General features: G+C 50.2%; 1 protein-coding gene across 1 annotated transcript in view; it reads left to right on the top strand.

The window, feature by feature from the left end:
* Positions 1–722: 722 nt before the first annotated feature.
* Positions 723–26,444, top strand: part of Ksr1 (kinase suppressor of ras 1) — a 116,147-nt gene continuing 90,425 nt past the window's right edge. The window contains 1 exon segment of the mRNA XM_036195485.1: positions 723–1,208. Within this exon segment, the coding sequence (XP_036051378.1) occupies positions 978–1,208 (231 nt within the window). The 5' untranslated portion in view covers positions 723–977.

The raw sequence follows: 26,444 nt of genomic DNA, 5'->3' as shown, positions 1-26,444 counted from the left end.
AACCCGGAGGAGAGCCATTTGCCTAAGTTCACATAACAGGCAGTGGAGTGGTGGAAATCAAATTTGAACTTGGGGCCTCTCTGCTCCGAAACTCTTAGAAGTGTCTTACACATTAATGTGCTGTCCACGTGTCATCTGTAGGGTATGAGATGCTAAACTTACTTTGAGTAAATGGAACGCCGAAGAAAGTCCTTTCTCCTTGCCTGTCCATTAACTTTAGTATAGACCATTCGGGGTCAAGGTCTAAGCGAACACAAACGCAACTCAGGGTCAAGTGTTGTGAGAACTAGATGTGGGTGGGGGTGGAGGTGTTCTTTTCCTTTTCCTTCGATAGTGCTGGGGAATTAAACCTAAGGCCTTATGTTTGCCAAGCAAATGTTCTGCCGCTGAGCTACATCCTTAGCGCATTCCCTTACAATATCCCACATTACAGGGCTCATCTGAGTGTGAGCCATCACTCCCTGCCCCATCCCATTCGCTGGTCGTGGGAAGCTACTATGTGTGCGCTTGCGTGTGTGACAAGGTGGTAGTAGTGGAAAATGGGAGTGAAGGAACTGAGGAGGATGGAGAACCAAGCTCCCAAGACCACGATGCGCAGGAATTGGAGCAGGCGCAGAAGATCCCCTCTTAGGCGGCAGGCGGGGCCAGAGTGCGGGCGGGGCCCCGAGGGCGCGGGCCAGGAGGCAGATGGCGCGCCGCGGACTACAAGTCCCAGCACGCCCCGCGGCCTCGATCCGGCCCCCGCGGCCGCTTAAAGGCTCCAGCAACCGCAGCCGTCGGGTCGCGGAGGCTTTCGCTTTGCCGCCGCGTCTGGGCGGCGGGAGGAGCGGACTGGGCGGCCGGCTCTCGGGACTTCAGGCTCTGGCGGCGCCGAGGGGGCGCTTTTAGTGCAGCCCTCCCGGCTCGAGGCTTCTTTGTCGAGGCGCCCGTGCTCCCGGGCTCCTCGCCTCGGCCCCCCGCGGCCCCGATGCCGAGGCATGGATAGAGCGGCGTTGCGCGCGGCAGCGATGGGTGAGAAGAAGGAGGGCGGCGGCGGAGGCGCCGCGGCGGCCGCGGACGGGGGCGCAGGGGCCGCGGCCAGCCGGGCGCTGCAGCAGTGCGGTCAGCTGCAGAAGCTCATCGATATCTCCATCGGCAGTCTGCGCGGGCTGCGCACCAAGTGCTCTGTGTCCAACGACCTCACGCAGAAGGAGATCCGGACCCTGGAGGTAAGGGGCCGCGGCACTCGTGATCCCGATCCGGCTGAGCCCCGGGAGCCGCCCCGCTGCTTTCCTTCCCGAGTTGCATCCTGCAGCCGGGTCTGCTGGCTAGAGTCTTCCTCCCTTGCCTGAGCTCGCTGATGCGGTGGCATGAAGACCTACGACCAGCGCTCACCTTGGAAGGAATTGGGGGAAGGAGTGTTATAGTGGGGGGCTGGATAGAGAGGCTCTAGGACCCGCGTGCCGGGTAGGATGCTTGCGGGCATCCCACTGCAAACCCCTCTCCGCCCTCACCCCATTTCCAGTGCCCATAGTAGTCATTGTCCCACTGAATCACGCGCTGGACTTTTCTCGGTGTGCTTAAGCCCAGTAGCGTGGGCTGGGGTGATGGAGGGAGGGGGGGGGACGTCCCCTGAAGTGTGAGCGTCGCCTGGTGGCACTGACTTTCCCTCACTACCCACTCTTCTTGTCCTGTTTCCTTTCCTTTCCACCAGGTCTTGTCTGCCACTTTTCAAAAAGTGTTTGCTGAAACAGCATTTTTGCTGTGGAGGCGTTGGGGTGCTTTTCTTTCACGATGTCACAGCGGTTCACTGCTTAAAATGAAATTACCCATTGACTTCCCCCACTCCACCCCAAACATTGGGCTTTGGCCTAGGAAGGATTATACAGGGGAAGGGAACCTTTGGTAAGAGCACACTATTTAAGGGGGGTGGGTCGCTGACAGAGATGGACCTGGAGTGTGATGAAAAATGAGATGTGTGAGCTGTCTTCTCTCAAATGATAGCTGGGAAGTGCAGCATTAAAAGGATTTGGAAGAACCAGCCAGCAAGGTGGTTGGGATTTCAGAATGGGGGAGCTCCCCCACCCCCGACCCATTGGAGGAAAAACTAGTGCCTTCCCAGCTCACTTCCAGGGACAGGAAGACCTTTGAAAGTTCAGGGGTCAGTTAATAGCTCTGTCCTGAAGAAGGGCCTTTCCTCGATTGGCATTGTCTTATCTGTGCTTCTGTAGGTCTGAGGATGTCTGTTTTATTAGATATGTGAACACACACACACACACACACACACACACACACACACACACAGAACCTTGCTAATTGCATCTGCCAGCTGTCATGGAGCCAGCCAGTGATTGCTGTAATGATTACAAGACCAGTCCTCCCTCCTCTCACACCACAAGCCTGAATCCTTGCTTGATCCAAAATGCTCAGGGTGACTCTTCCCTTAGCTGTATTTTCAGAAAAGCCACAAAGCCAGAGACATTGGGAGACTCCAACCAGGGCTGGCTGTTATTATTGTTTTTTGTTAACAGTTACTATAGCAGGACCAACCAGGGCTTTGCTCAAAAAACAAACCAACAAAGCTCTGCACCTGGCTTTTCTGCATGTGGAATTCTTGAACACAGCAGAGTGTGTGTGCCCTACCAAGTTCAGTTTTTAAGCTGAGACAGTAGGAGGCCTGTGTGTCTTAGTTCCGGGGTCTTGTCCAGCAGTGTATGTCTCAAGCTGTTGCGTTGTTGGACAGAGAGAATGTTCTCTGTGTTGGCCTCCGTTGATCCTCCCCATGTCCCTTTGCGGTGCTCCTGGAGCCCAGGGTGTATGGAGAATGGCTTACTCTTTATTCTCTGCCAGTTTCCTCTGTTTTCGAATGTTGACAAAGTTGTGGCATTAGAGGATACCCCAAAGTCTCCAGCTGTTGGGCCTCTGAGCTGGTTAGGCAGCAGCCTCCCTACTGGGTGCATTGTGAGGTCATCCCTGGTGACATTCAAAGGGCCGGGGGTCATTTGCAATATGAACAGGACACAGGCCCTGTTCTTTGCAGTGTATTTGAAGGGTCTTTCTGGTCCCTGAAAAGACAAGACTTTGGGTGACTTTTCAAATGGGAATTTTGACCTCAGAGCTGGCTCCCTAGGACTGTTACCAGCTAGTTTGGGTGAATCACTTCATCCCTGGGGCCTCAGCTTCCCCATCTGCTTGGAAGAGGTTGGAGTGGTTCCCTTCAGGCTGTTTCTGAAAAGCTCTGCATTCTGTTGTGGTTTAGTCTCTCTCTCTCTCTCTCTCTCTCTCTCTCTCTCTCTCTCTCTCTCCTCTCTGTGGGTGTGCACGCGTGCGCGCACTCAGTTGGGTTGAGTTAAACATTTGTATACGCTCTTCTATGTAGATGTCCCTGTTTAAGAACAGCACTAAAAACCAGATGTACTGGACAGATTGTGTAGGAGATGCCTTTACTATTGTGAGCATCTTGACCGCAGGAGTGCTAGGGAACAGAAGGCCCACACAGCTTTGTAGTTGGTCCTATTTCTGTCTGTCGACCTTGGGCAAGCTTGATAACTTCTATTCTTCCCATTTGTAAAGTGGAGTCTTTCACCTGTAGGGTTAGATGGAGTCTGTCTGCCCTGCCTCAGAAAGTCTGCCTATAAACTTTCCCTGGTTGGGGCCTGGTGACATTGATGCACAGGGTACCTTTAGGAGAAGCAGCACATAGAACTGATTTTCCACAGGTGATGGCTGGAGGCAATCTCAGAAGGCTGGATGGGGCAGCTCACCCCAGCAGCATGTAGAAAGGCACCTGACTTGGGCTAGTATCAGTGTCCTCTTGCATTTCTGATTTTTTTTTAAGTGTTTCTGTTTGACTTTATGTGCACCACATGTGTGCAGGATCCTGAGGAGGCCAGAAAAGGGCATCAGATGCCCTGGAACTAGAGTTGCAGGTTAATTACTGCAACTCCAGTGGATGCTGAATTGAATTCTGTGCAAGGGCAGTAAATGCTTTTAACTTCTTGCTGAGGCACCTTTCCAGCCCCAGATTTCTGACTGTGTGTGTGTGTGTGTGTGTGTGTGTGTGTGTGTGTGTGTGTGTGTAACCTTGGGATAGGTCTTACGTAGCCCTGGCTGAACTCAGCATATAGATTAGGCTGATTTTGAACTCATGGCTATTCTCCTGTCTCTGTCTCCTGAGTGCTAGGATCACAGGTGTCTGGCTAATCAGACTTCTGGCAGAATCTCAAGAAGCCCAGCCCACTTTGGCCTTTGTGAGCTAAAAACTCTTGATGAGAGTGGCAGCTTGTGGGATGTCCCCTGTGAGACCCTGACCAGGGTCGGGCTGCTTGTGAAGATCCCAGGTCATGATGATATGGTATCTGCTGATAGCTTTGATCTGTGGGGCAGTTCAGGTTGAAAAGGGAGTTAAAGGGGGTGTAGCTCCATGATAGAACTTTTGCCTTGTATTCATAAGACCCTGTGTTTAAATCTCCAATACTACATTTAAGAGGAGGAGAAAGGAGCCAAGGTTTAATGTTCACCCCCTACCTGCCCAGCAGTGTGCTGGCTTCCTCTCCACCTCTAAGGATTTGCTCCACCAACTTCATCACACACATTTCCCCTGTCAAAAAGGAAAGGGCAGGCAAGAGACACAGTCAGAACTCAGTGTTTCTGGAGTGAAGTCGCAGGGCTGTGTCATTGGGTAGAATCCGGTGCCCTATCTCTGGCAGGCCCTCAAGAGGTCTGACTACTACTCCATGAAGCAAGGGGGGATGTTGTCACTCTCCAGTTGTGCCCGTGGAGGGACACCTGGCCTCTGTACAGCTGGGCCTCTTGGCCCCATCTGTGGGTTCCCTGTGGGCCCCATCTGTGCACTGGGAGACAGTGTTACACAGTGCATTCACACACGTTGTCTCATGCTTGTTCACATGGTTGGTGCTCTGGAGTCTCTTCCTTTTTGCCAGCGTACTAGCCCCTCCCAGAAACAGGCTCGGTGTCTTGTCCCAGTTGCGGGGTCCCTCAAGGGCTTTCTTTGCTCATGAGTCCTTTCTGGGGAAAGGCTAAGAAAAACAGTCATGGGGACAGTCTCTGCTTTTGCTGTGCTTGGGAAGGCAGAGAGGCTTCATCCAGTGGGCTGGGCAGAGTGCAGAGTGTTCTAGGACCTGGGTTCCTCATGGCCCCTGGAATTCTCCAGTGGAACTACCAAGAGTGGAGGGATGTGTTCACTGGCCCGGACTTCCATAACTGCCAATGTGCTGACGGTAATCCTAGCTGGTGGCTACCTGGACTCTGGTAGGTGGGGTCTTTGGATGTGAGGGCCATGTTCCATCTAAAGGGGTAACCAGGCAGGTGAACAGCAGGACCACCACTACCATGAATGGCAGAGAGCTTCGAGTGGGCCTTGAGTTAGGAATCCCACAGAATGGGTCAGTCTGACTTACTGGTTCCATAGGAAACATTGCCAGAGCCTCGGTGACTGCTCCCAAGTCAGACTTCCCTAGAAGGATGCGACTAGAACCTGGTTCTCTTTTCCTAACCCAGGTAGTGTCTGGAGAGTATCACTTCTCTGCCTTGGTTTTAACCTTTTGCCTGAGAAACTCCAGTTATCACCAAAGGGACATGGAGCGGAGGGCCTGTCTCTTTTGGTGTCAACTTTCACCTTGGTGACCTTTAACCTGGACAGACCCACTTCTCAACTGTCCATCAGAAGAGGCCTAAGGAGGACGTGCTGTTTGTGAAGGCTGTGAGCCGCGGAGGGAGACCTTATCGCATCCGCACTGGGACCTGGAGGCTGGGGTTGCTGCCTGGGATAGAGACGGAACGCCTCCCAGCTGCAGGGCTCTTTCCTCTCTCAGACACCTGCTTTGGCTCATCGTCCTGGGAAGCAGCATTCCATACCAGATGCTTCCCTGCCTGCCTGCTGGCTGTGGTCAAGAGAGGGAGCATGCACAAAGGTGCTGGCCTGTGGTGACAGCGATAGTGTCTGCAGATGTGTGGGAAGGTGACAAAGCCTTGGTTGGTCCTTAAGCTGAGCTTTAAAATGGTCTCATTACATTTGTTTATCTACGGCATGCTTGTGGAGGTCAGAGCACGGCTTGGTTGAGTCAATTCTCACCTTGTGGGTTCAGGGAATCAAACTCGGGTCATCAGGCTTGGCTGGAAGCCTTTTACTCCTCTGAGCCATCTTCCAGCCCCCTGAGCCATCTTGCCAGCCCCCTGAGCCATCTTCCAGCCCCCTGAGCCATCTTCCAGCCCCCTGAGCTGTAGTTCTTGTTTTTGTTTTAAATGTCCTTGCAGGGCAGATCGTCCATCCCATTTTTACATTTAGTTCAGAGGGTGCTCACTTTCACTTGGCGACTTTTCCTCTGGATAGACCCACTTCCCAAATGTCCTTCAAAGGAGGCCTAAGGAGGATGTGCTGTTTGCGAAGGCTGTGAGCCAGGGAGGTCTAGGGACTTGGAGGCTGGGGTTGTTGCCCAGAGGAGGGATGGAATGCCTCCTAGCTGCAGATGTACCACCGTTCATGGGAGTGACCTTTGCAACAAGAGCGTCCACATACGTGAGGAGCAGTCTTGAACGTGCTCCGTGTGAAGTCCTCCAGTAGGCCCTAAACATGTGCTTTCATACAGTGATCATTTTCTGCAGCCTGGGAGATTTCATTCTCAATTTGAGGATCAGGCAACTGGAGCTAGAAGAGCCAGAGAGCCTGAGTCAGTGGTTAGTTGAGTCTGAGTTGATGGTTGAACTTGCGGTGATCCATGTGCCTCAGCATCCCCAGTGGTCTTGAGAACTTGTGTTGAGAACCTTTGCAGCTGCCTCTGGAAACACTGATGTTGGGAGGGTTGGGGGAGGATTTTGGTCAGCCATGAAGGACTGGCCCAGGATTGGCTCAATTCCAGCCCATTGAATTGATGGGTGACTGCCCTGGCCAGCCTTTGAGTTTGAATGTTGGATGACTTCCCTCCCATTCAGCTCAGCACATTCTAAAGCAGGAGGTGTGGCACCCAATCCTGCTGATTTCATCCTGAGAACGGAGATGCTGTTCTGAGATCGGCTTACTCAGAGATTTTTTTTGAGACAGAGTTTCTCTATGCAGCTCTGGCTGTTCTAGAACTAGCTCTGTAGACAGGTTGGCCTTGAACCTGGAGATCCTCCTGCCTCTGCCTCCCAAGTGCTGGGACTGAAGGTGTGCACCACTATGCCTAGCTCACTCAGTTTTTTTTTTTTTTTTTTTTAATGGTTATCTGTGTTATTCTTTCTGAGCAATTCTTGAGACAAAGAATATCTATCTAACTTGCTACTTTTAATTGCAGGTGCTTAAGATACACATTAATACATGTTCCCTCTGCCAAAGGGAACCATGCTACATAATAGAAAAATCACCTATTATGCCGCCTGTCAGAGCCAAGCCCTGGGACCTTTTTTCTTTTTCTTCTTTTCCCCCTGACTCTTAGCTTTCTACTGTGCATTTTCGTGGAAGGACTTGCAGTGTATGCCTTGTAAGTGTCTCATCTCAACATGTGCACTTTGCAGTCACCATCAGTGACTGTCGTGTATACCACACAGTCCTTTAACCAGACCCCAATTTTCTTTCTTTCTTTTGGTTTTTTTTTGAGACAGGGTTTCTCTGTGCAGCCCTGGCTCTCCTGAAACTCTCTCTGTAGACCAGGCTGCCCTTGAACTCACAGAGACCCACCTGCCTCTGCCTCCTGAGTGCTGGGGTTAAAGGTGTACACCATCACTGCCAGCATATCCCAGTTTTCAATGCTGGCTTTTATTTTTTGTTTTTTTTTTGACATGATGACATATCTTCATGCAAGTGAGATTTTGCTGAATTAAAAATGTATGAATACATTTAGTATGTGTCTCTTTACATTAAAATTATTTATACATATGAGTGTTTTGCCTGCATGTATGTGTGTGTACCATATATGTGCCTTGTGCTCTTAGAGGCCAGAAGAAAGTGTCAAGTTGCCTGAAACTGGAGTTAACAGATGTGTGAGCCACCGTATAGATGCTGGGGATCAAACCCAGGTCCTCTGGAAGAGCAGCCATTTTTTTTTTTTTTTTTTTTTTTTTTTTTTAAAGACAGGTTTCTCTGTATAGTTTTGCTTCCTGTCCCGAATCTCGCTCTATAGACCAGGCTGGCCTGGAACTCACAGAGATCTGCCTGGCTCTGGCTCTGGCTCCCAAGTGCTGGGATTACAGGCGTGCGGCTCCACCGCCCAGCGTGCAGCCAGTTCTTGTAACCACTGAGTCATATGTTCAGCTATCTGGTGTCTGTCCATTTAAAGAAATGTTTTTTAAACACATTGATTTTTAAATTACCTTACTTTGTGTATGTGGATGTGGGGTGTGTGCCACAGTGTGTAAGTGAAGGTCAGATGACAGCTTGTAAGAGTTGGTCCCAGGATCCAGCTCAAGTCAGCAGACTTGGCAGCAGGCACCTTTGCCTACGTGGAGTACCTGTAGAATTATCAGTGCTTAACAGAAGAGCCCTGAGCTGAGAGTCTCCCCCTTGAGTTGACAGCAGACAGCGCTTTGGTCTTGACTGACAGGGAAGATGGATACTTTGTCCTAAGGAGTTCCTAGGGGAGGAAGCATGGCCTGGCCCTCTCTTGCTCCATCTAGTCTGAGGGACCCTGAGGGTTGGGTGGGATTTTGGAGAGCTGTCTGAAGTATCCTGTGTAGGCCTGGCTCCGCCTGAATGGATGATCCTTTCTATTTACACCACCACACCCAGACTGTCTGGTGTCTGGCTGAATGGACTGTCTTTGGCCCTGCCTCTGTTCTTTCAAGGCTTGTTCACTGACAGGAGCCTGGGGTTTGAAACCTTCATGTATATGTTGTGTTCTTACGATATCCATCCCTGGTTTTGCTGTCAAGATAATCGTAATGACGTAGGCCTGATGACACTTGTTTTCAATGCCAGCATTCAGAGAGGTGTTGGGAGTGGGGAGCGTCTCAAGTTCAAGGCCAGCCTGGTCTCTAGGCTATAGTGTGAGTTCCAGGCCAGCCACACTGGGCTGTGTGGTGTGAGGCCTCTGTCATGTGGCCTGCTCACTTTTCAGAGAAGCACAACTTTTATTTTTCTTTATCTTTTTTCTGGATACTGGCCAAAAGCCTAAGCTTGCCTTCCTGCACACCCTGGGCTTCTCACCTGCTCCCCGAAGCGCCCCCTCCGGTTCCTCCATTGCCGAATCTAACCGCTTTCTTGAAAGAGAAGTTTTCTCTCTTCATCTCTATCTCCCTCCTCCTGGCGGCTCCCGTGATTTATAACCCGCCTGCCTTGTTTGTCCTTTCACATTCTCATAAAATTGTTCTCGAGCTTAAAGAAAGAAGGAAAGGAAGAGATATGATTTTTTTTTTTCTATTTGTTTCCAGATGTGGTAGAAGACCCCACAGCCGCATAGGCAGCTTACCTCACATCTGCAGAGAGGGAACCCTCCCGATCAATATGATGCCAATACAAGCCTGCAGTTGGTGCTGTGTGGATGGTTGTTTCCGACATCCTCTTTGCTTCTTTTCTATGCTAAAACCCAGGTGGAAATGCAGAGGTTTACTCTGGGGCCAGCTACTGAGATGAGAAAACTGTGTCATGGATTCTTAGGCATTGAAAAGACGGCTCAGTCTCGACGACCGCCGTCACCCATCAAACCTATCCGTTTGAACACGCCTGCGTTCTCTCTGTTCCGCTGGTGGTGGGCAGCAGAGCGTTTTAACTGGGCAGATTGCCACGTCAAGCCATTCTACTTGTATGCTGCCCCCCCCTTCACCCCCTGCCCCTTCATTTTTCTGCCCTGGGAATAATGACAAGAGTGAGCTAACACTTGAATTCACAGTTTTAAGGGGAAAAAATGGGGAATAAAATATGCAGTACAGGAACCAGCCAGCTCTGATTAGGAAAAATGAATTTCCACACAGCACCAACTACAGGCTTGTATTGGCAGGATATTGATCGGGAGGGTTTTGCTTTCTGCAGATGTGAGGTAAGCTGCCTATGCAGTGGCGAGGTCTTCTACCATATCTGAATGCTTTGAAACTAACTTAGCTGATTAATTTGAGTTTTAGGGTTTTTTTCCCCGTTTTAAAAAGACAGTCTCTGTGTAAAAAATCCCCCTATTTAGCCCTAATTGCCTGGGACTTGCTATTTCGACCAGGCGGTTCTCTAGGTTGCAGTGATCCTTCTGGAACCTTGGCCTCCTCTGTGCAGGAATTTCAGGCCTATACCACCATGCCCTGTGCAGAGAGAATTTCATTATAAAGAAAACAAAGGGAGAGATCATTTTACATTTATAAGGCTTATTCTTTCATGTGTATGTCTTAGTCACAGTTCTCTTGCTGTGAAAAGGCATCATGACCAGGGCAGCTCTTAGAAGACTAAACATTTAGATGGGGGCTTGCTTACAGTTTTAGGGGACTAGTCCATTATTACCATGGAGGGGAGGCATGGCAGGCATGGTGCAGGAAAAAAGAGCTACTACGTCCTGATACACACACACACACACACACACACACACACACACACACACACAGTGCAGGAAAAGAGAGCTACATCCTGATACACACACACACACACACACACACACACACACACACAGTGCAGGAAAAGAGAGCTACATCCTGACACACACACACACACACACACACACACGCACGCACGCACGCACGCACGCACGCACGCACGCACGCACGCACGCACGCCTGGTATCTACAGAGGCCGGAAGACAGCATAGGATTCCTTGGAACTGGAGTTATAGTGTGGGTGCTGGGAACTGAACCAGGGCCTCCCAGAAGATCAGCCAGTGCTCTTAAACACTGAGCCATCATCCTCCAGCCCAAGTTACAGGCCATTTTTAAAAAGTGATCTGAGTGTTCTCTGCCTCACAGGACAGTGTCTTAGACTACTGTCCCTCTAAGCCTGGGGGGTTCCAAAAGGCATAATTTAGCCTTTTCCATACTGCAAGATGCTCCTCTAGAAGAGGGCTTTAAGTAGAGAATGTATTATGTTGGTTCCCCACCACCCACAACTTCAGAGGCTAGGAATTTGTTTTAAAGGTCCTGAGAAATCCTGCAGGGCTCCCCCACCCCCACCACGCCCCAAGGAAAGAAACTGTAGGCCCAGGTGGAGCCAGTATTGGTTTTATTGTAGGTGCTTTATAAACTGTAGGTGCAAGGCAGGGTTTGGTGGTGGCATGGAGCCCAAGCCCCAGTGGACTCAGCCAATGGGAGAAGTGGCCCTTTGTTGAGGAAGATGCTTGAGATTTGGTGGCAGGGGTCTCCTGGGCACTTCATCCTTCCTCCATTGGGAGACAGAGAGGTCTGCCTGCCCGGGCATCCCGCCTCCCTCCCTCCCTCCCTCCCTCCCTCCCCCATTCCTGGTTGGCAGAAAACAAAGTGGGAGACATACAGATGGCTGTGGGTGCCTTTGAGCCTGGGGCTGGAGAGGAGGGAAGGGCTGGGCTGCAGACAAGGAATGCTTTTTCAAACAAAAAAGGAAATGCTGGCTCCGAAGGAGAGGAAAGGAAGCAGCTTCCTGCTGGTGGTGGTGGCTTTTTTGTGAGAGAGGCTGAGCCCTTTCTGTCCCCTAGGCCCGAAGAAGCTGGCTGGAGCAGCTGTAGGGCCTCTCCAGCCTTTGCTCCCTCTCTGTTGCCTGAAGTGGCGGCGCCCCGCTTCCCCAGATCGCCAAGTCAGGTGGACATGCGTTTTCTAAACCGCCCCTCAATACCTGCTCCAACATGGATGTGTCACTGTAGCTGACATTTTGCTGCCTGCTCACTTCCCTGGCCTCCTTGCTGGGAGTACTTCCTGGCATGCACTCCTCCCATCAGGGGGGCAGGCCCTCCCATCATCCTCTTTGGCAGGAAAGGAACTGAGGTACCAGGAGCTTCAGTTGACTGGAGCGTGAGGAGTTGCGCAGCCAAGGATGTGCAGAGCTGTCATTTGAACCTAGATGGCCTTTTTTATTTTTGGTTTTTGGAGACAGGGCTTCTCTGTGTAATCCTGGCTGTCCTGGATCTCACTCTGTAGACCAGGCTGGCCCCGAACTCAGAGAAATCTGCATGCTCTGCCTCCCTAGTGCTGGGATTAAAGGCGTGTGCTACCACTTTTTTTTTTTTTTTTTTTTTTTTTGAGACAGAGCCTCAGCTTACGTTAGCTTCAAACTCACTTTGTAGCTGAGGATGACCTTGAACTTTTCCTTCTTCCACCTCCCAAGTGCAGGGATTATAGGCCTGTGCAATGCAGTTTAATTTTCAAAAAGCATTTATTATAGTGTGTGTGTGTGTGTGTGTGTGTGTGTGTGTGTGTGTGTACGCACAAGGGAGTGCGTCAGTTTTCTCCTTTACGTGGTTTCCTAGGATTGAACTCGTGTCTTCAAGCTTGCACAGCACATGCTTTACCTGCTGAGCTATCTTGTCATCTCAGCCTTTTTGCTCGTTTCTTATTTTAATTTTGTTTTTAATTATGTATCTGTGTCTGTGTATAGTATGTGCAAGTGTCTCTGGAGGCCAGAGGCATCAGGTCCCCCTGGAGCTGCAGTTATAAGCAGTTGTGAGTGAGTCACTTGACATGGGGGCTGGGAATTGGACTTGTGTCCTTTGAAAGAACATCTGAAGATGCCTTTTAACCACTGAGCCATCTCTCCACCCCTTGTTTGTTTGTTTGTTTGACACAGGTCTCTGCACTGTAGTTCTGGCTGGCCTCTGAACTCAAGATAGTCCTCTATCTCAGCCCCTGAGTTCTGGGATTAAAGGTGCCTACCACTGTGCTTAGCTTCATGTTTTTAAACTTCATGATGGAAATATTCAAACATGCAAAGGTAGAGAGAAGGGTATGTTGAAGGACCCCCCCCCCCCCCCACCTCATAGTGATTCTCCACCAGAGGAAGCTTTTATAGGAAGCAGCTTTGGCCAGTCTTGGTCAGCAGCCTTGTTCACTCTCTGAGGAAGCCCACTTGTGAAGTTGGTAGCCCAGGCAGAGCTACACCTATATCCCTTGACCAGGAGGGTTCTCCATCCCACGATCCCCAAGCTTGTTCTGCTCTGCTCTGTCAGTCCTGCAGGGTCGTCTCCCACTCTAGCCTGGTCCTTTAGCAATGGAGGACTTCTTTATTCTCAGGGCTCTCCCCCACCCCAAGACCTAGCTGGGAGCCTGTGATCATACTGATTGTGGCCTGTGAGGTACCTGGATGGCCTGTCCACTCTTTTCCATGGCTCAGGCGTATTTTCATACTTTTTCTTTTCTGTCATTAGCTAGATGAGGGTGCTTTAACATACATGGATTAAGTGCCCCAAAGCTATTACACTTCGTGGTGGATGCTGTCCTCTGCTCATCCCTGCTGGTCTAGACTGGCTGAGTGAGATCCAATACCCGGCCGGAGCTTCCATGGCCTCTGCAGGTCTGTGTCTTGGCTCCGTCCGGTTTTTCCAGAAGCCAGGTTTTGCTGACTGCTCTCCCATGGCTTTTCTCAGGGGTCTTTGGACAATAGCAGTGGCTTGCTTTTGGTCTTGTACGTTTCTGCTGCATTCCAGTGTCTCAGGTGCTGTGTCGTCCTTTTTGACTGTTGGACATTTCCGAGCTCAGCCTCTCAGGCACCGGTCTTTTTGGGAAGGGCCACTCTGAGGATACAAGGGTATGCATGGGCTTTGGAGCCAGTGTGACAGAGTCATTTCCTGACGCCTTGCTACCTCTGACCTTAGGCAAGTTGCTCAGCTCTCTGTGTAGTTGTGGTTTTTTTCTTTCTGATAGATAAGGAGAGTGCAATGCTATTTTGGACATTTGTGAGAACTTACCCAGATGCAGAGGGTTCATGGCACAGAATTCAGTATTTAAGAAGAAATTCAACGCACATACACGTTTTCTTGCTCAACATCAATGAATCCTTTTGCAGGCTTGGGGATGGAACCTAGGGCCTCACGTAGGATAGACAAGTGCTTTGCTAATGAGTTACATCAGCAATGTTGTCTTTCCACTTTTTCAGTTTTGAAACCAGGTCTTTCAGTTACCCAGGCTGACCTTCGGTTTACTCTGTAGCAGGCCTTGAGCTTGTCAGCCACAGTCTCTAGAGTAGCTGGGATTTCAGGACTAAGCCACCAGGCCTGGTTTCTGCTTAGCATTATTTTAAAACATGCTACCTTTCCGTGTTCTCTCCGGTCTCGTCATGTTAATTGCTGTGTGATGCTTCTCGCAGTAGCGGGCGGCATTGTCACCTGCCAGAGTGTTTCCACTGTTTTTGGACGTTTCAGTTGTTTCCAGAATCCTGCTGTTTAACTAGTGTCACTGGAGTCAGCCTATACACGCACCTCTTTTGTTCCTGCTCTGAATTCATTTCCTTAGGATAATTCCCAGGAATGGAATTCTTAGGTTGAAGAGCCTGGAGTGCCTCTGTCTGTCTGTCTCTGTTGTGTGCTCTCCCAACCCCCCATGACTGTAAATCTCACATCGCCCAGGATGGCCTTAAACTGTGAATCCTTCTGCCTCCACCTCCGAAGTTCTGGGAGTTTGGGGCCTGCGCCAGCTCCCAGTTCTCTTCTTTGTTTTCTAATCTATTTATTTGTGCATTTCTTCCCATACCCTCTATTAAATTTCTTTTGGTCCTGTTAGATCATTCTTTATCTTGCATTTGCTTTTTATTTCTCACCTGTGCGTTCATTCAGTATTTATTGAGCAGCTGCTGTGTGCTGAACACTCCCTTAGACGCTGGGGAAAGACAGGCAGGGAAGGCAGAGGGCTGTCTAGTGGGAGGGGACACGATAAGCCAGGGACAGAGAGGAGTGGGAAGTGGGGAGAGAGGAGGGGGAGGTTATGGCTGTAGTTTAGGGGTGGGGTGGTGGAAAGAGGGTCTTTCCAGGGAATGTGTGTGTGTGTGTGTGTGTGTGTGTGTGTGTGTGTGTGTGTGTCTGTCTGTCTGTCCATCCTGGAACAAGAATACCTCTGTAGCTGGGAAGAGGGTCTAGGCAGAGAGACTGTCCTGTGTGGTAGCCTTGAGGCCGGACTGGGTACTTGGGACACAGTGGCAGCAGGAAGGGTTTTTCTCCCCACACATCTCCTTAGCCGTCTCCTGGACGCTGCTCTGTGGCATGGCATGAACCTGTCTGTGAGGTGTATTGACTCTAACAAGTTGGCTGGCTGGACAGGGGCATGTGAGGCTGAATAAACCCACAGGAGGGATCAGTGAGGTGCGAAGGAGGTTGAGGCTCCCCAGGCTGCCTGGCTGACTCATTTCTGCACCAAGGTGTGTAAGATCTTGGGAAATGCACCTTGTGCTGCCAGCCCTCACTGTGGGCACGAGAGTATGGTCCCGGCCCTACTGGGGGCGCCTTGGACCTCTGCCAGGGGAGGAGCTGGGAACTGAGGTGGCCAGCTCTGATGCAGGGCTGCTGAGACCAGGTGTGGTTATCTGGCACCCGCTTATGGGAAACAGTGCCTAAGAAGACGTGGGAAACCCCCTCAGCTGCCCCATCTTTACTAAGACTTTGGCTTTAGCTTCTGCCAGGAGAGTAGGCCTGGGTGTTGTGCTCCTCTCCTCCTCCTCCTCCTTCTCTTCTTCCATCCCCCCCCCCCCCCACACTTAGGGCTTGATGCATGCTAGGCAAGTTTTCTGCTGTTGAACTGTATTTCCAGCCCTTGGTTTTCTAAGATAGGAGCTTGCTATATAGATCAGGCTGGCTTTGAATTCTTGACCCTCCTACCAATGCCTCCTGAGTGCTGGGATTAGAGGAGAGTGCCACCACCTCTGGTTGACTTTGTGTTGTTTTTCTTGGTGTTCTTTCCTCAGGGTGGGCAAAGAAGGAATATGAAGTCTGAGTGGATAGATGCCTCAAAGTGTCTTTTATCTTTTTTTTTTTTTTTTTTTTAAACCAAGATCTTATGTATCCCAGGCTGGCCTTGAACTTGCTATGTAGATGATCTTGAACTTTCAATTCTCCTACCTCTAACTCTTGAGTGCTGGGATTATAGAGGTGCCCCACCATGCCTAGTTTATATGGTGCTGGGAATCCAACCCCAAAGCTTCATGCATGTTAGGTAAGCATTCTATCAACTGAGTCACAGTTCCCAAACCCTTCAAAATCTTTTCTTTTTGGACAGCCTGAAATGTATTTATCTGGAGAGCTGCAGGTTTGCATGGCAGTTCTGGGGAATGGGCTGGTGGAAGAGGCTGGCTGTTGTTTTGTTTAAAGGGTCCTGAAAGGCTCATAAGCTCAGTTGCAGTGAGTGGGGCTAGGGTTGGTCAGAGTTAACCAGTTCCCGACACTCCCTGCATGGGAGTTTGTTGCTAAATGGAAAGGAAAGCCGGATCCTGGGAGGAGAAGAATTTGGGCTCCCTGTTCACCCCACAGCGAGGGCCAGCCTGAAATGGACCTGACTGACTTTGACACAACACACTTTTCCCAGGAGTTCTCTGAGTGAATTTTGGAGTCATGATAACTCTATGCGTCCACCTCGTGGATAAAGAAATCAGGCTTGAGGGCACAGGTGGAGTCTGGAGTTGCCTGGATTTATACTGGTGTGTTTCACTGCACCCTTCAGGAATCTGCTTCACCTTGGGTCCTATCTTGGGCGTTGGGAGCTGGTGGGATCATTCAGTGGGTAAAGGCGCTTGCTGCCAAGCCTGACTCCCGAGTCTGATCCTCAGAACCCACACGGTGGAAGAGAGGAAAACCGACTCCTGGAAAGTTGTCTCCCACGAGCACGTGAGTGCTGTGATACGTGCATACCCCCCTCCCCATATTTGCTAGTGATTGGTGTGTTTGAAAGAAATCATGCTGGAGGAAAGGGTTTGAAACACCTCTCCTTAAGACTGTAAAGTTGTCGACAGGACAGAAAACGAAACAGCAAAAACAGAGTGTTGGAAACTGGATGAACAGAAAAGAGTCAGGGCCAGAGGTGGCTGGGTCCTGGTAGAGAGGAAGCTGGGGAGAGACCTCCTGTGAGGAGCAGGCTCTGGGGGGCATGCACTGGACTCCACAAAGCCAAGCACAGGTTCGAATCCCACAGTGTTCTCTATGAAAAGCAAGGCAGTGTGGTTGGCGGCACATGGCACAGCTGTATTTTAAGTGTTGGTGGCTGATCTTACTAAAAAAGAAGGTGGTAAGTGCCCCAGGGAGATTCCCCTTGGTGGCCCTGACTCACCCAGGCCGAGGAGACAGACCAGAGCAGGATGACTCCATTTGGCAAATGGAAACTTGTCTTTGAGGGGATAAGAAACCTTCTCTATGTGGTAGGCTGTTCATGCACATGTAATCCCTGTGCACAGAAAGCCACATGTGTTACGGCTTGCCATGTGACTAATGGAAACTTGGTTATTTGCACTCAGCCCTCTTGCTTTATTCGGGTGGCTTCTGATTCTTCTTAGAAAGACTCAGTGGCCCCAAATATCCAGACTAGAAAGACTCAGTGGCCTCAAATATCCAGACTTTGTCTCGGGCAGTTTGCGTCTTAGACCCAGTTTCCTCTCTGACCCCATTTTTCTTTATCAGTTTCCTGCTCTGGCAGCCCAAAGGCCCAGTCCCACTTGCAAACTGGCCCCTATCACTCTGTGGCCATCAAGCCAGGTCCGCTTGGGTTCTGAAAGTCAAGCTTGCTGCTCCCCTGGGGAAGTGGGGGCAGATAAGGCTCCTGGGGGGCAGTTCCCCAGCCTCACTGGCCCTGCCTCCTCCTCTCCCCTCTCGATCACAGGATGTAGGTCCTTTGTCTTCTGAGAAGCTCGGCTGCTCACTGACCATGTCTGTTTTTGGCTGCTGAGCCAGGAGGGTGAGCAGCAACACCATAGTAGGTGAGACCACAGCTTCTGATGCTTGACAGGGTTCAAACTCTAGCTCCTGACTGTGTTTGGGGGCAAGCTGCTTAGCCTGCCTGGACAGTCGTTTTTTTTATTTTTAAGTGAGGATTATGATAGAATTGTTGTTCACAGCTACTGAGATGAGCTGTGTAAAGCACGCCGTCTGACCCAGAGTAAGAATATTTTCACACAGGAATTTGCTATTTATTTATTTTTTATTTTCTCCCTCCTTCCCTTTCTCAGGTGGCTCAGGCTGGCCTTGAACCGGCTGTTTGGCCAGGAATGACTTTGAACTCTGATACTCTTAGCTCACATTCCAAGTCCTGGGATTACAGGTGTGCACCACCTTGCTGATTTAGTCAATGCTAAGATCAAACTCGGGGTTAGGTGCATGCTACGATCCCAGCCCGCTTTTTTATTTTCTCATTAAGTATTTGATTAGTGCCCGCTTGGGTTGGACACTGTTGTGAGTCTGGGGGTGGGGTGGGATAACCGTGAAGAGAAAACTAGCCCTGTGACTGGACCAACACTTCAGTGCTGGGAGGAGACACAGGCGGTAAAGGAAAGGGCAGACTGTGCTGTCTGCTAAGCGGCTGGCAGAGCGTGAATACGGAAACCCAAGGGAGGGCCTAGCTCACTGGAGAGCCCTGGAGGAGACTAGGGTGGACTGCACTGGGCATACCACATGCCTGCCTCTGCTCCCCGGACTCAGAGTCTAGGAAAGGATGCGGGGGAGGTGTGAAAATAATAGAGTAAGGAGAGAGAAGGTTCCTATGTGAACGCTTCTGTGGGCCGTGCCTCTGTGCCGTAGAAACCAGTTTGAAACCTGATTCATTCTGTGCCTTTCTTTTCTTTAGACGGGGTCTCACTGTGTAGACCCGGCTGGCATTGAGCTTACAGGGATCCACCTTCCTCTGCCTCCTGAGTGCCGGGGTGAAAGATGTGCACCACCACACCCAGCACCTTATTTCTTACTTTAAAAATTCTTTTTATTATGCTTTTTTGTTGTTGTTTTGAGACAGTCTCTCCTGTGGCATTGTCCAGCCTCTCACTTGCTGTGTAGCTAAGCATGGCCTTGAACTATTGACCTTCCCTGACAGTGATGGAACCCAGGGCCTCTCACATATCAGGCAAACACTCTGTGGGCAAACTACATCCAACCTTTTCCCTTAATTTTTACTAAAGAACAATGTAAGACCAGGATGCAAACCTGCTATAAAAAGCCGTGTTTCTGACTTACACAAAGTGTATTTTCTGACTCTGGGCAGGTGGCAGAGCCCTGGTTTTGCCAGGCTATGGGTCTGCCACCCGCTAGGTCATCAGGTGGGTGAGTCACCCTTACTTATCACCAGAGTGTGTATTGAGCAGCAGCATGGGAAGTCTCTCTTGGTCTGTCCTGATGTTCCTGTTCTCACATGGTTCTGGAGAACACGGTACATGGTCCAATCCTGTCTCCCTAGGGAGCTTCTCGTAAGGTGACGACTCAGCAACAAAGCAGAGTTTATGAGACATCTTCAGACTGTTTGTAATACAGAAGGGGGAAAGACAGCCAGAGCTGTCCATGGCGTGGTTAATCACATGTGCCATAGCCCGGATGAGTTATTATGCCATGCATCGGTTATTACAGACCCAGATGCTACTTTAGAAGGCTGGGAAAGAGCATGACCATGATTATGACATTACATTAAGAGAAAATAAATATCCAGATGGCAAAGTTGTCTGCCTGCAGCATTTATAGTTACGTAATTGGTAGAAATATGTATGTGGATGGGAAACCCAGAAGTAAAATGAATGGGTGGGGACTGCTTCTCTTTTGGAAAAATCCCTTCTTCATCCCTATAATGACACACATTTGCTTACTACTATGTAGCCTGGAGAAAAGCACTGGCTGCTTTTCCAGAGGACCTGGGTTGGATTCCTAGCACCCACAAGTGTCTTGTAACTCTAGTTCCAGAGGATCAGATACCCTCTTCTGGCATCCGAGGGTACAAGGCATGTACATGGTGCGCAGACACATAGGCAGGCAAAGCATTTAGACATTTTTTAAATGAAGTAATGACTGTGTGAGTGCCCAGGCCCTGAGCTAGTGGCTGGATATGGTGTGTCCCAGCCTAGAGCCCCCCGTCCACAGGGGGGAACTAACTGCTGGCAGGGCCATCTGCTGCTGGTGGTAATGCCTGAGATTGAACTTGCAGCTTCATTGGCCTGTGTCACTGCACACTGGACCGTGGTGGTGCAAGTTTGAAATCTGGCCTCACAGGAAAAACTGCAACCCTGTGATCCTCCCCTGCTGCCTGTTTAAGCCTTCCCGGGAATACCATCACAGTTCTGTCAACCACTTCAGTGATGGCTCCTGTTCTTCAGAGGGGGGCTTTACCTATAAGAAGAATGTCTTCTCCCGTTAAGGATGAAGACCGACATGTCTGTGGTTTTTTTTTTGTTTGTTTGTTTTTTTTTGTTTTTTTTGCTTGCTTGTTTTTTTTAAACAGGGACTTTGCCATGTGGTTGAGACTGTTGAGACTGGCCTGGGAATACACAGTCCTCTGGAGTCAGCTTTCTGAGTGCTGGGATTACAGGCACATGCTACAGTCCCCAGCGTGTGCTATAACCCCCCTGCCACCCGTGTGTGTGTGTGTGTGTGTGTGTGTGTGTGTGTGTGTGTGTGTGTGTGTATGTGTGTGTGCGCGTGCGCACGCTGTGTTTGTGAGCATATGAGTGTAGGTTCCATAGGAAGCTGGAGGCTGATAAGGGGTGTCTTCCTTGATCATTCCCCACTTTTTAACAAGTTTAACATTTTATCTGTCAGAGTGCTTTGCTTGCATGGATACACTACACCATGTGCACATCTTGCCTGTGCAGAGACAGAAGAGGGTGTCAGAACCCCCTGGAACTGGAGTTACAGATGTTTGTGAGCTGCCATGGTCGATGCTTTGGGAACCAAACCCAGGTCCTCTGCCAGGGCAGTATGTGCTCCTAACTGCTAAGCTATTTTCGAGCCCTGCTACCATGGTTTTGTGTGTGTGTGTGTGTGTGTGTGTGTGTGTGTGTGTGTGTGTGTGAAGCTCTTTAAGACACCATGAAGGCTCAGGTGAGACGGCTCAGTGGGTCAGAGGGGTTGCTGCCAAGCCTGCTGACCTTGAATCCACATGATGGAGAGTGCCCACTCCAAGGGATTGTCCTCCGACCTCCACATACCTGCCCGGGCACATATGCCCTCCCCAGTCCTCTCATGTAAATACATGCAGAAGGCTCGATCCTGTGGAGTTGCTGAGGTGGACTCCTGGGTGCTTCCCCCTCTGCTGCTAACTGCCCTAGGTTTGAGGATCTCATTCTTTAGGTTTTTGGGGGAAGAGTTTTGTTTTTGAGACAGAGCCTTGCTGTGGAGCTCAAGCAGGCCTTGAACATTGTCTATGAGCCTCGTTCCTGTTGGGGTTTGTAAACATTTGCCGCCATGCCCAGCCTGAGGCGAGCTCAGTAGTCACTTGAGTGGAGGCACCAGGACTTTGTGTTAAGGGCCAGCCAGGACTCACAGAGAATGTGACCCTGAGGGTGTTCAACACAGCGGGCTTGACACTGATGGGGAACTGCAAACAACCTTGATATCTACAATCTAAGCATACAACCCTGGGCTATCATGCCAGCAAAATTAAGCACAGTTGATGATAGCCTTTAAAAACACTGCACTTACTGTACAGACTTAAAAAGTGATCCTAATATACCACTAACAGACCAAAAATCAGGAGTCCAATTAATTATTAAAAAGGAAATAAGCCTTACAGTGGTGGTGCACACCTTTAATCCCAGCACTAGGGAGGCAGAGGCAGGCGGATCTCTGTGAGTTTGAGGCCAGACAGGGCTACACAGAGAAACCCTGTCTCTAGACGTGGGAGAGGGGGAGAAAGAAATGGTTCCGGCATGGAGGTACACTCCACCCAGCACTTTGGAAATGAACACAGGATGATCTGGAGTTCAAGGTTAGACATGAAACTGTCTCCAGAGACAGAAAGACAAATGTGTGGAGATAGTGCTGAAGAGACCTTCCGGTGCCTTGTTTTCTTCTCGGTACTTTCCTTTGCTTTTTGTCCTAGAGTTCCGCCCAGGGGCCTTGAACCTGCTGTTTCCCCGCCCGCCCACTTGGACTATTTTTTAATTTTGAGACAGGGTACCACTAAGTTGCCCAGGCAGTCCTTGAACTTGCAATCCTCCAGCCTCAAACTCCCGAGTAGCTGGCGTCATAGGCCTGTACCGTCACACTCGGTTGGTAATTTTTCTCTCTCCTTTAGGTTTTCTTTAGTAAACCTGCATTTCTCCTGTCAGGGAAAAATCATGCCATATTTATGTAAAAATATTTTAGATTAATTTTCATAGAGTTTAATGTGGCAAACATTTCTCAGGTTTAATTTTATCCCCACTGTTAAGTTTTAACCATTTTGTTGCCAAGACCTGGCCCCTTGTTCGGTGTGAATATCTGCTCACGTGACATGGCTTGAGTCTACAGGTCAAAAAATAGATTTTTTTTTCAGGTGTGTGAAGTAGGAGCTTGAGCACGATGAGGAAGAAAATGGAAATTTCACAGAGCAGCTTGTCGACAGGTTTTTTTTTTTTTTTGAAGTGAAATTATGTGTTCTTAAAAATAATCTAAAACGGGGACTGAGAACATTAGATCCTGTCAGCTCCACTGTGAGTGACAGTGCTCTTCCTCCGTGACTTCATGTGCGGGATCTTTCTGAGATCCTTGGACTGGCGCTCTGCTGTAGCTGAGAGCTGCTTGGGGAACCCTTTGCAGAAGCGGATGTGCTGCAGACCCTCAGGAGCCTACTTCCTGTCCCCTGCTTTGGGAGCACTGGCTGCTGATGGCTTCTGACCGGGTCAGTCCTGGAATGGCCTTCAGCCAAAGGGAATGTCCTCTCCACGGGACCTCCACCCCATCCTAGCCTTTCCTCTCCATCAGAAACCAGTGTAGATGGCCTTCGTTGCTCCAGAGGTTCCCCACAGGGTTATCTGTGACCCGTGTTGCACCCTAGTCTCAGCCTCCCCTGTCCAGGCTTCTTTCCTGAACCCCATGCTGCAGGCAAACCCCTCTTTCTGAGTCTACTATTTGGGAAACTTACCTCAGATCCAGGTTTGAGGTGGTTCTGGAGGGGAAAAATGATGGCATTTCTGCCATTTTTTTTTTAACCTGTGCATGCATGTATGTGTGTGTATGCGTGCACGTGTGTGTGCACATGTGTTCAGAGACCGGAGGAAGACACGGCATCCTCACTCGTCCACCTCAGTCCCTTAAGACAGGGCCTCTCACTAAGCCTGGAGCTGTATTCACTAGACTGTGCCAGTCTTCTCCAGTGATTCTCCTGTTTGTACCTCTCAAAGCTCTTCTCTCCACTGTGAAAAGCCCTGCCTTTTCCATGGGTGCTGGGGGTCTGAACTCAGCTCCTCGTGGTTGGTCACCAAGCGCTCTTCCCACTCAGCTTTCTCCTCAGCCTTTGTTTCTGAAGTCTGTAAGAAGGAAGATTATAGTCTGGGGTGTCCATGACCTCTCAGTGCATTCAGAACTCTCGGGGTAGATTCTTGAGATCTGCAGACGTGGTGGGTCCGAGCATATCCCAGCCCTCCATTGTGCCTGCTACCGTGTCCTCTTTCTTTGCCTCCTTTCTGTGGGTGTTCTCTGAGAGTGGCTTTTTGACTGTTGGGAAAGACTACTAGCCATAAGCCTTGCACAAGGCTGGCGAAAGCTTGACCCTCAGGTTGAGACCCACAGACTCTGGGTCATGCTTTCGCCAGCCTTGTGCGCGGGGCTTTCCAGGCCCTGGCCTCTTCTGGCACTAAAGGAGGTGACTGTTGGTGGGTAGGTGGGTGCCTTTGGTGGGGGCTGCTGGTGCCCTCCAGAGTCACACTTCTCCAACGTGTCACTAGGCCTGCTTCTCAAGCTTTTGCTGAGGCCTCCTGGTGCCAGCCTGGCTGCTTTTTGCTTTTTCAAGCTTGAGGCTGCCTCTCCTCACCGTGCCTAGAGCTCTTCCTGTCTCTGGGAAGCCTCTCATCTGTTTCCTTTTTCCTGTCCCGTCTTCCCCAGCGGGAGGGTGGTAGGCCTGGGGCCCAGGATAGCTTGCTCCATTTTGAGACTTGCCGTGTCTGTTCCTGTGTGGCCCCTGCCTTGTTAGCGTGAGCAACTCTTGCTGGCCTCTCTTTGCTGTGTTGATGATGTAGACGAGATCTTCTGAAACAAGCAGGCACCCCTCCCTACCAGCTCCCACACCATCAAAGGGTCCATCCCACTGCACTGTGTTCTTAGCACATCCCTGCACACAGCCAGCAGGTACCCTTGGGAAGGTGCCATCCAAGCTGTCCCCAAGCTCTTGTCCCAATCACCTCCCACCAAGAGTTCTTTAAGGACCTGAACTGAGTAGCTAGAATGAATATACCCACTCTTTCCTCCTGACGTGTTAGGGTATCTGCACTGACATTACAGGGCAATGTCCTTACCCCTATCCTGCATGCTGACTTCAGCAGGAGGCAAACGAAGACTGCTCCCTGATCATGCCCTTTTTATAGACAGGAACACTGAGGCTCACAGGAGCATGCCACTTAATACCCTGCAGGGTCAGGACAGACTCCTGTCACAAGGAATGATCAATCAAGCTAGGTGTCTCGGCTCACATCTTTAATTCTAACATTTAGCATGCTGAGACAGGAGGATTGCACCACCCTCACTGGGATTACAAGTTCAAAGCCAACCTGGACACATAATACCCCATCTCAACAAGGCAAAAGCCCCCCAAATAAGTAACTGTCACCAATCTTTCACCTAGTGCTGTAAATGAACAGATGCCCAGGTACTCTCTGGGTCAGTGTGCTTCCGTCCCCATCTGCTTCTGGTTCTTTCTACGAAGCGAGCTCATGGTGGGATCATGGTTTTCTGCTTTCCACGCTTTAGGCATAGACATGTGACTTTCATTAGCCAATGAGCTGTTAGCAGGAAGTGACATGGCCCTCAGGGTGGAATCCTCTGAGAGAGCTCCTTTGAGTTACCACAGTCCTTCCCTCAGTGGACCCCCCATGTGCCTGGCCTGGGAAGCTCTGAGTAAAGCCTCACACAGGCTCACAGTGGACACTTTTGTAGCCAGCAGCCACCCTCCTCCAAATCATGACAACCAAAACCATACTAGGAAGGGGAGGGGATGTAAGACAACTTCTGCTTTGGATGGTGAGCACAGTCTCTTTCGAAGAAGACAGAAAATGATGACGTCATCTTTCTCCCACAAGATTCTCACTCAGATGTGTCTTTACTGATGACTCGAAGGCTCACATCAGCTGACGTGGTAAGCTGCCTGGCCCAGGGCGGGGACACTGTGGAGGACTCCACAACTGGATGGTTGCATGACAGTTCTGCTGCTGGCACTGTGTCCAGAGTGAGAAGAGATGAGGATTTCTGTTCTCAGGGAAACCAGCTGGGCCCAAGGTCACCCTTTGCTGGGTGGGAACCCAAGGCTGGAAGGCTAGCGGGGAACTGCTGCCATGGGTTCCCAGTGATTAAAGTCGAATCAACATCTGGGTAGTGATTCTGCCAGCCAGAGAACGCAGGTCCAGGGATGTGCTAATGCTCCCATGTGGGCAAGCATGGGAAGGCAAACAAGCCATCTGCCCAGGGAAGGACTTTCAACTAGGCACTCAGTCATGCACAATCAGCGACTGTTTTGTGAGGCTGCATGTGACCAGAGAACACCCTCCTCGCCACACATCCATTCTCTTACCCTTCCCCGACAAGATACTCTGGTGAGCATGTGATTAACATACATCTCTCTGGCTCTGCTCCAGAATCAGCAGACCTGGTTTCAAACTCTGTCTCTGCCATGTTCTAACTATGTGGCTTTGGCCAAGCACTCAACTTCAAAGCCATCCCCTGCACTCACCCAGTCTGTATCCTTCATTAAGACATCAGTCCAGCAGACCAGCATGGAACCACAAACCGAATTCACAGAAGTTTCATCAAATTAGCATCCCACATGGTCCACGCCTAGAGAGGTTTTTTTTTAGTTGTTGGCATAATGGTGGCCCACCTGATCCTCAATTCCTCCACCCCAAATCAAAGGAATTCTTACAGTCACAGTTTTTATCAACCTGAAAATCCTGGACATACCAGGGAAGAGAGAATCTCAATTGAGGAATTCCATTGGATTGGCTTACTTATGGGCATGGCTGTGAGGCATTTTCTTGACCTGCTGATTGATGTGGGAGGACCCAGCTTACTATGAATGGTGCCATCCCCGGCAGGTTGGCAGGCTGAGCAAGCCAGGGTAAGCAAGTCAGTAAACAGGGTTCCTCCATGGCCATGTTCCTTTGAATGCCTGCCCTGGCTCCCCTGAATGATGGACTCTAGTCTGTAAGCGGAAATAAACTCCTTACTCAGCAAGATGTTTTTCATCCTGGTGTCTGTCCCAACAGAAAGCCACAAAACAATGACAATATATACAAAGTGGTCCTCAGTGCCTCCCACAGCAATCACTGGATGAGGATGGCTCCCAAGGATGACAATGACAGCCTCCGTTGATGCCCTACCTCCAAAGCAACCAAGAGAAGTCTAAACACGGCCTCCTGGGACTCAACAAAGATTATATGAACAATGCGTGAAGGGGGTTCAGCACAGTGGAAAGGGCTGGACAAACATCAGCAATTATTCTTACAGACCTATAGGGCTTGGCCTGAATCC

Source organism: Onychomys torridus, chromosome 8 (assembly GCF_903995425.1).
Source record: "Onychomys torridus chromosome 8, mOncTor1.1, whole genome shotgun sequence".
Classification (NCBI taxonomy): domain Eukaryota; kingdom Metazoa; phylum Chordata; class Mammalia; order Rodentia; family Cricetidae; genus Onychomys; species Onychomys torridus.
This window is presented reverse-complemented; position numbering and strand designations above follow the sequence as displayed.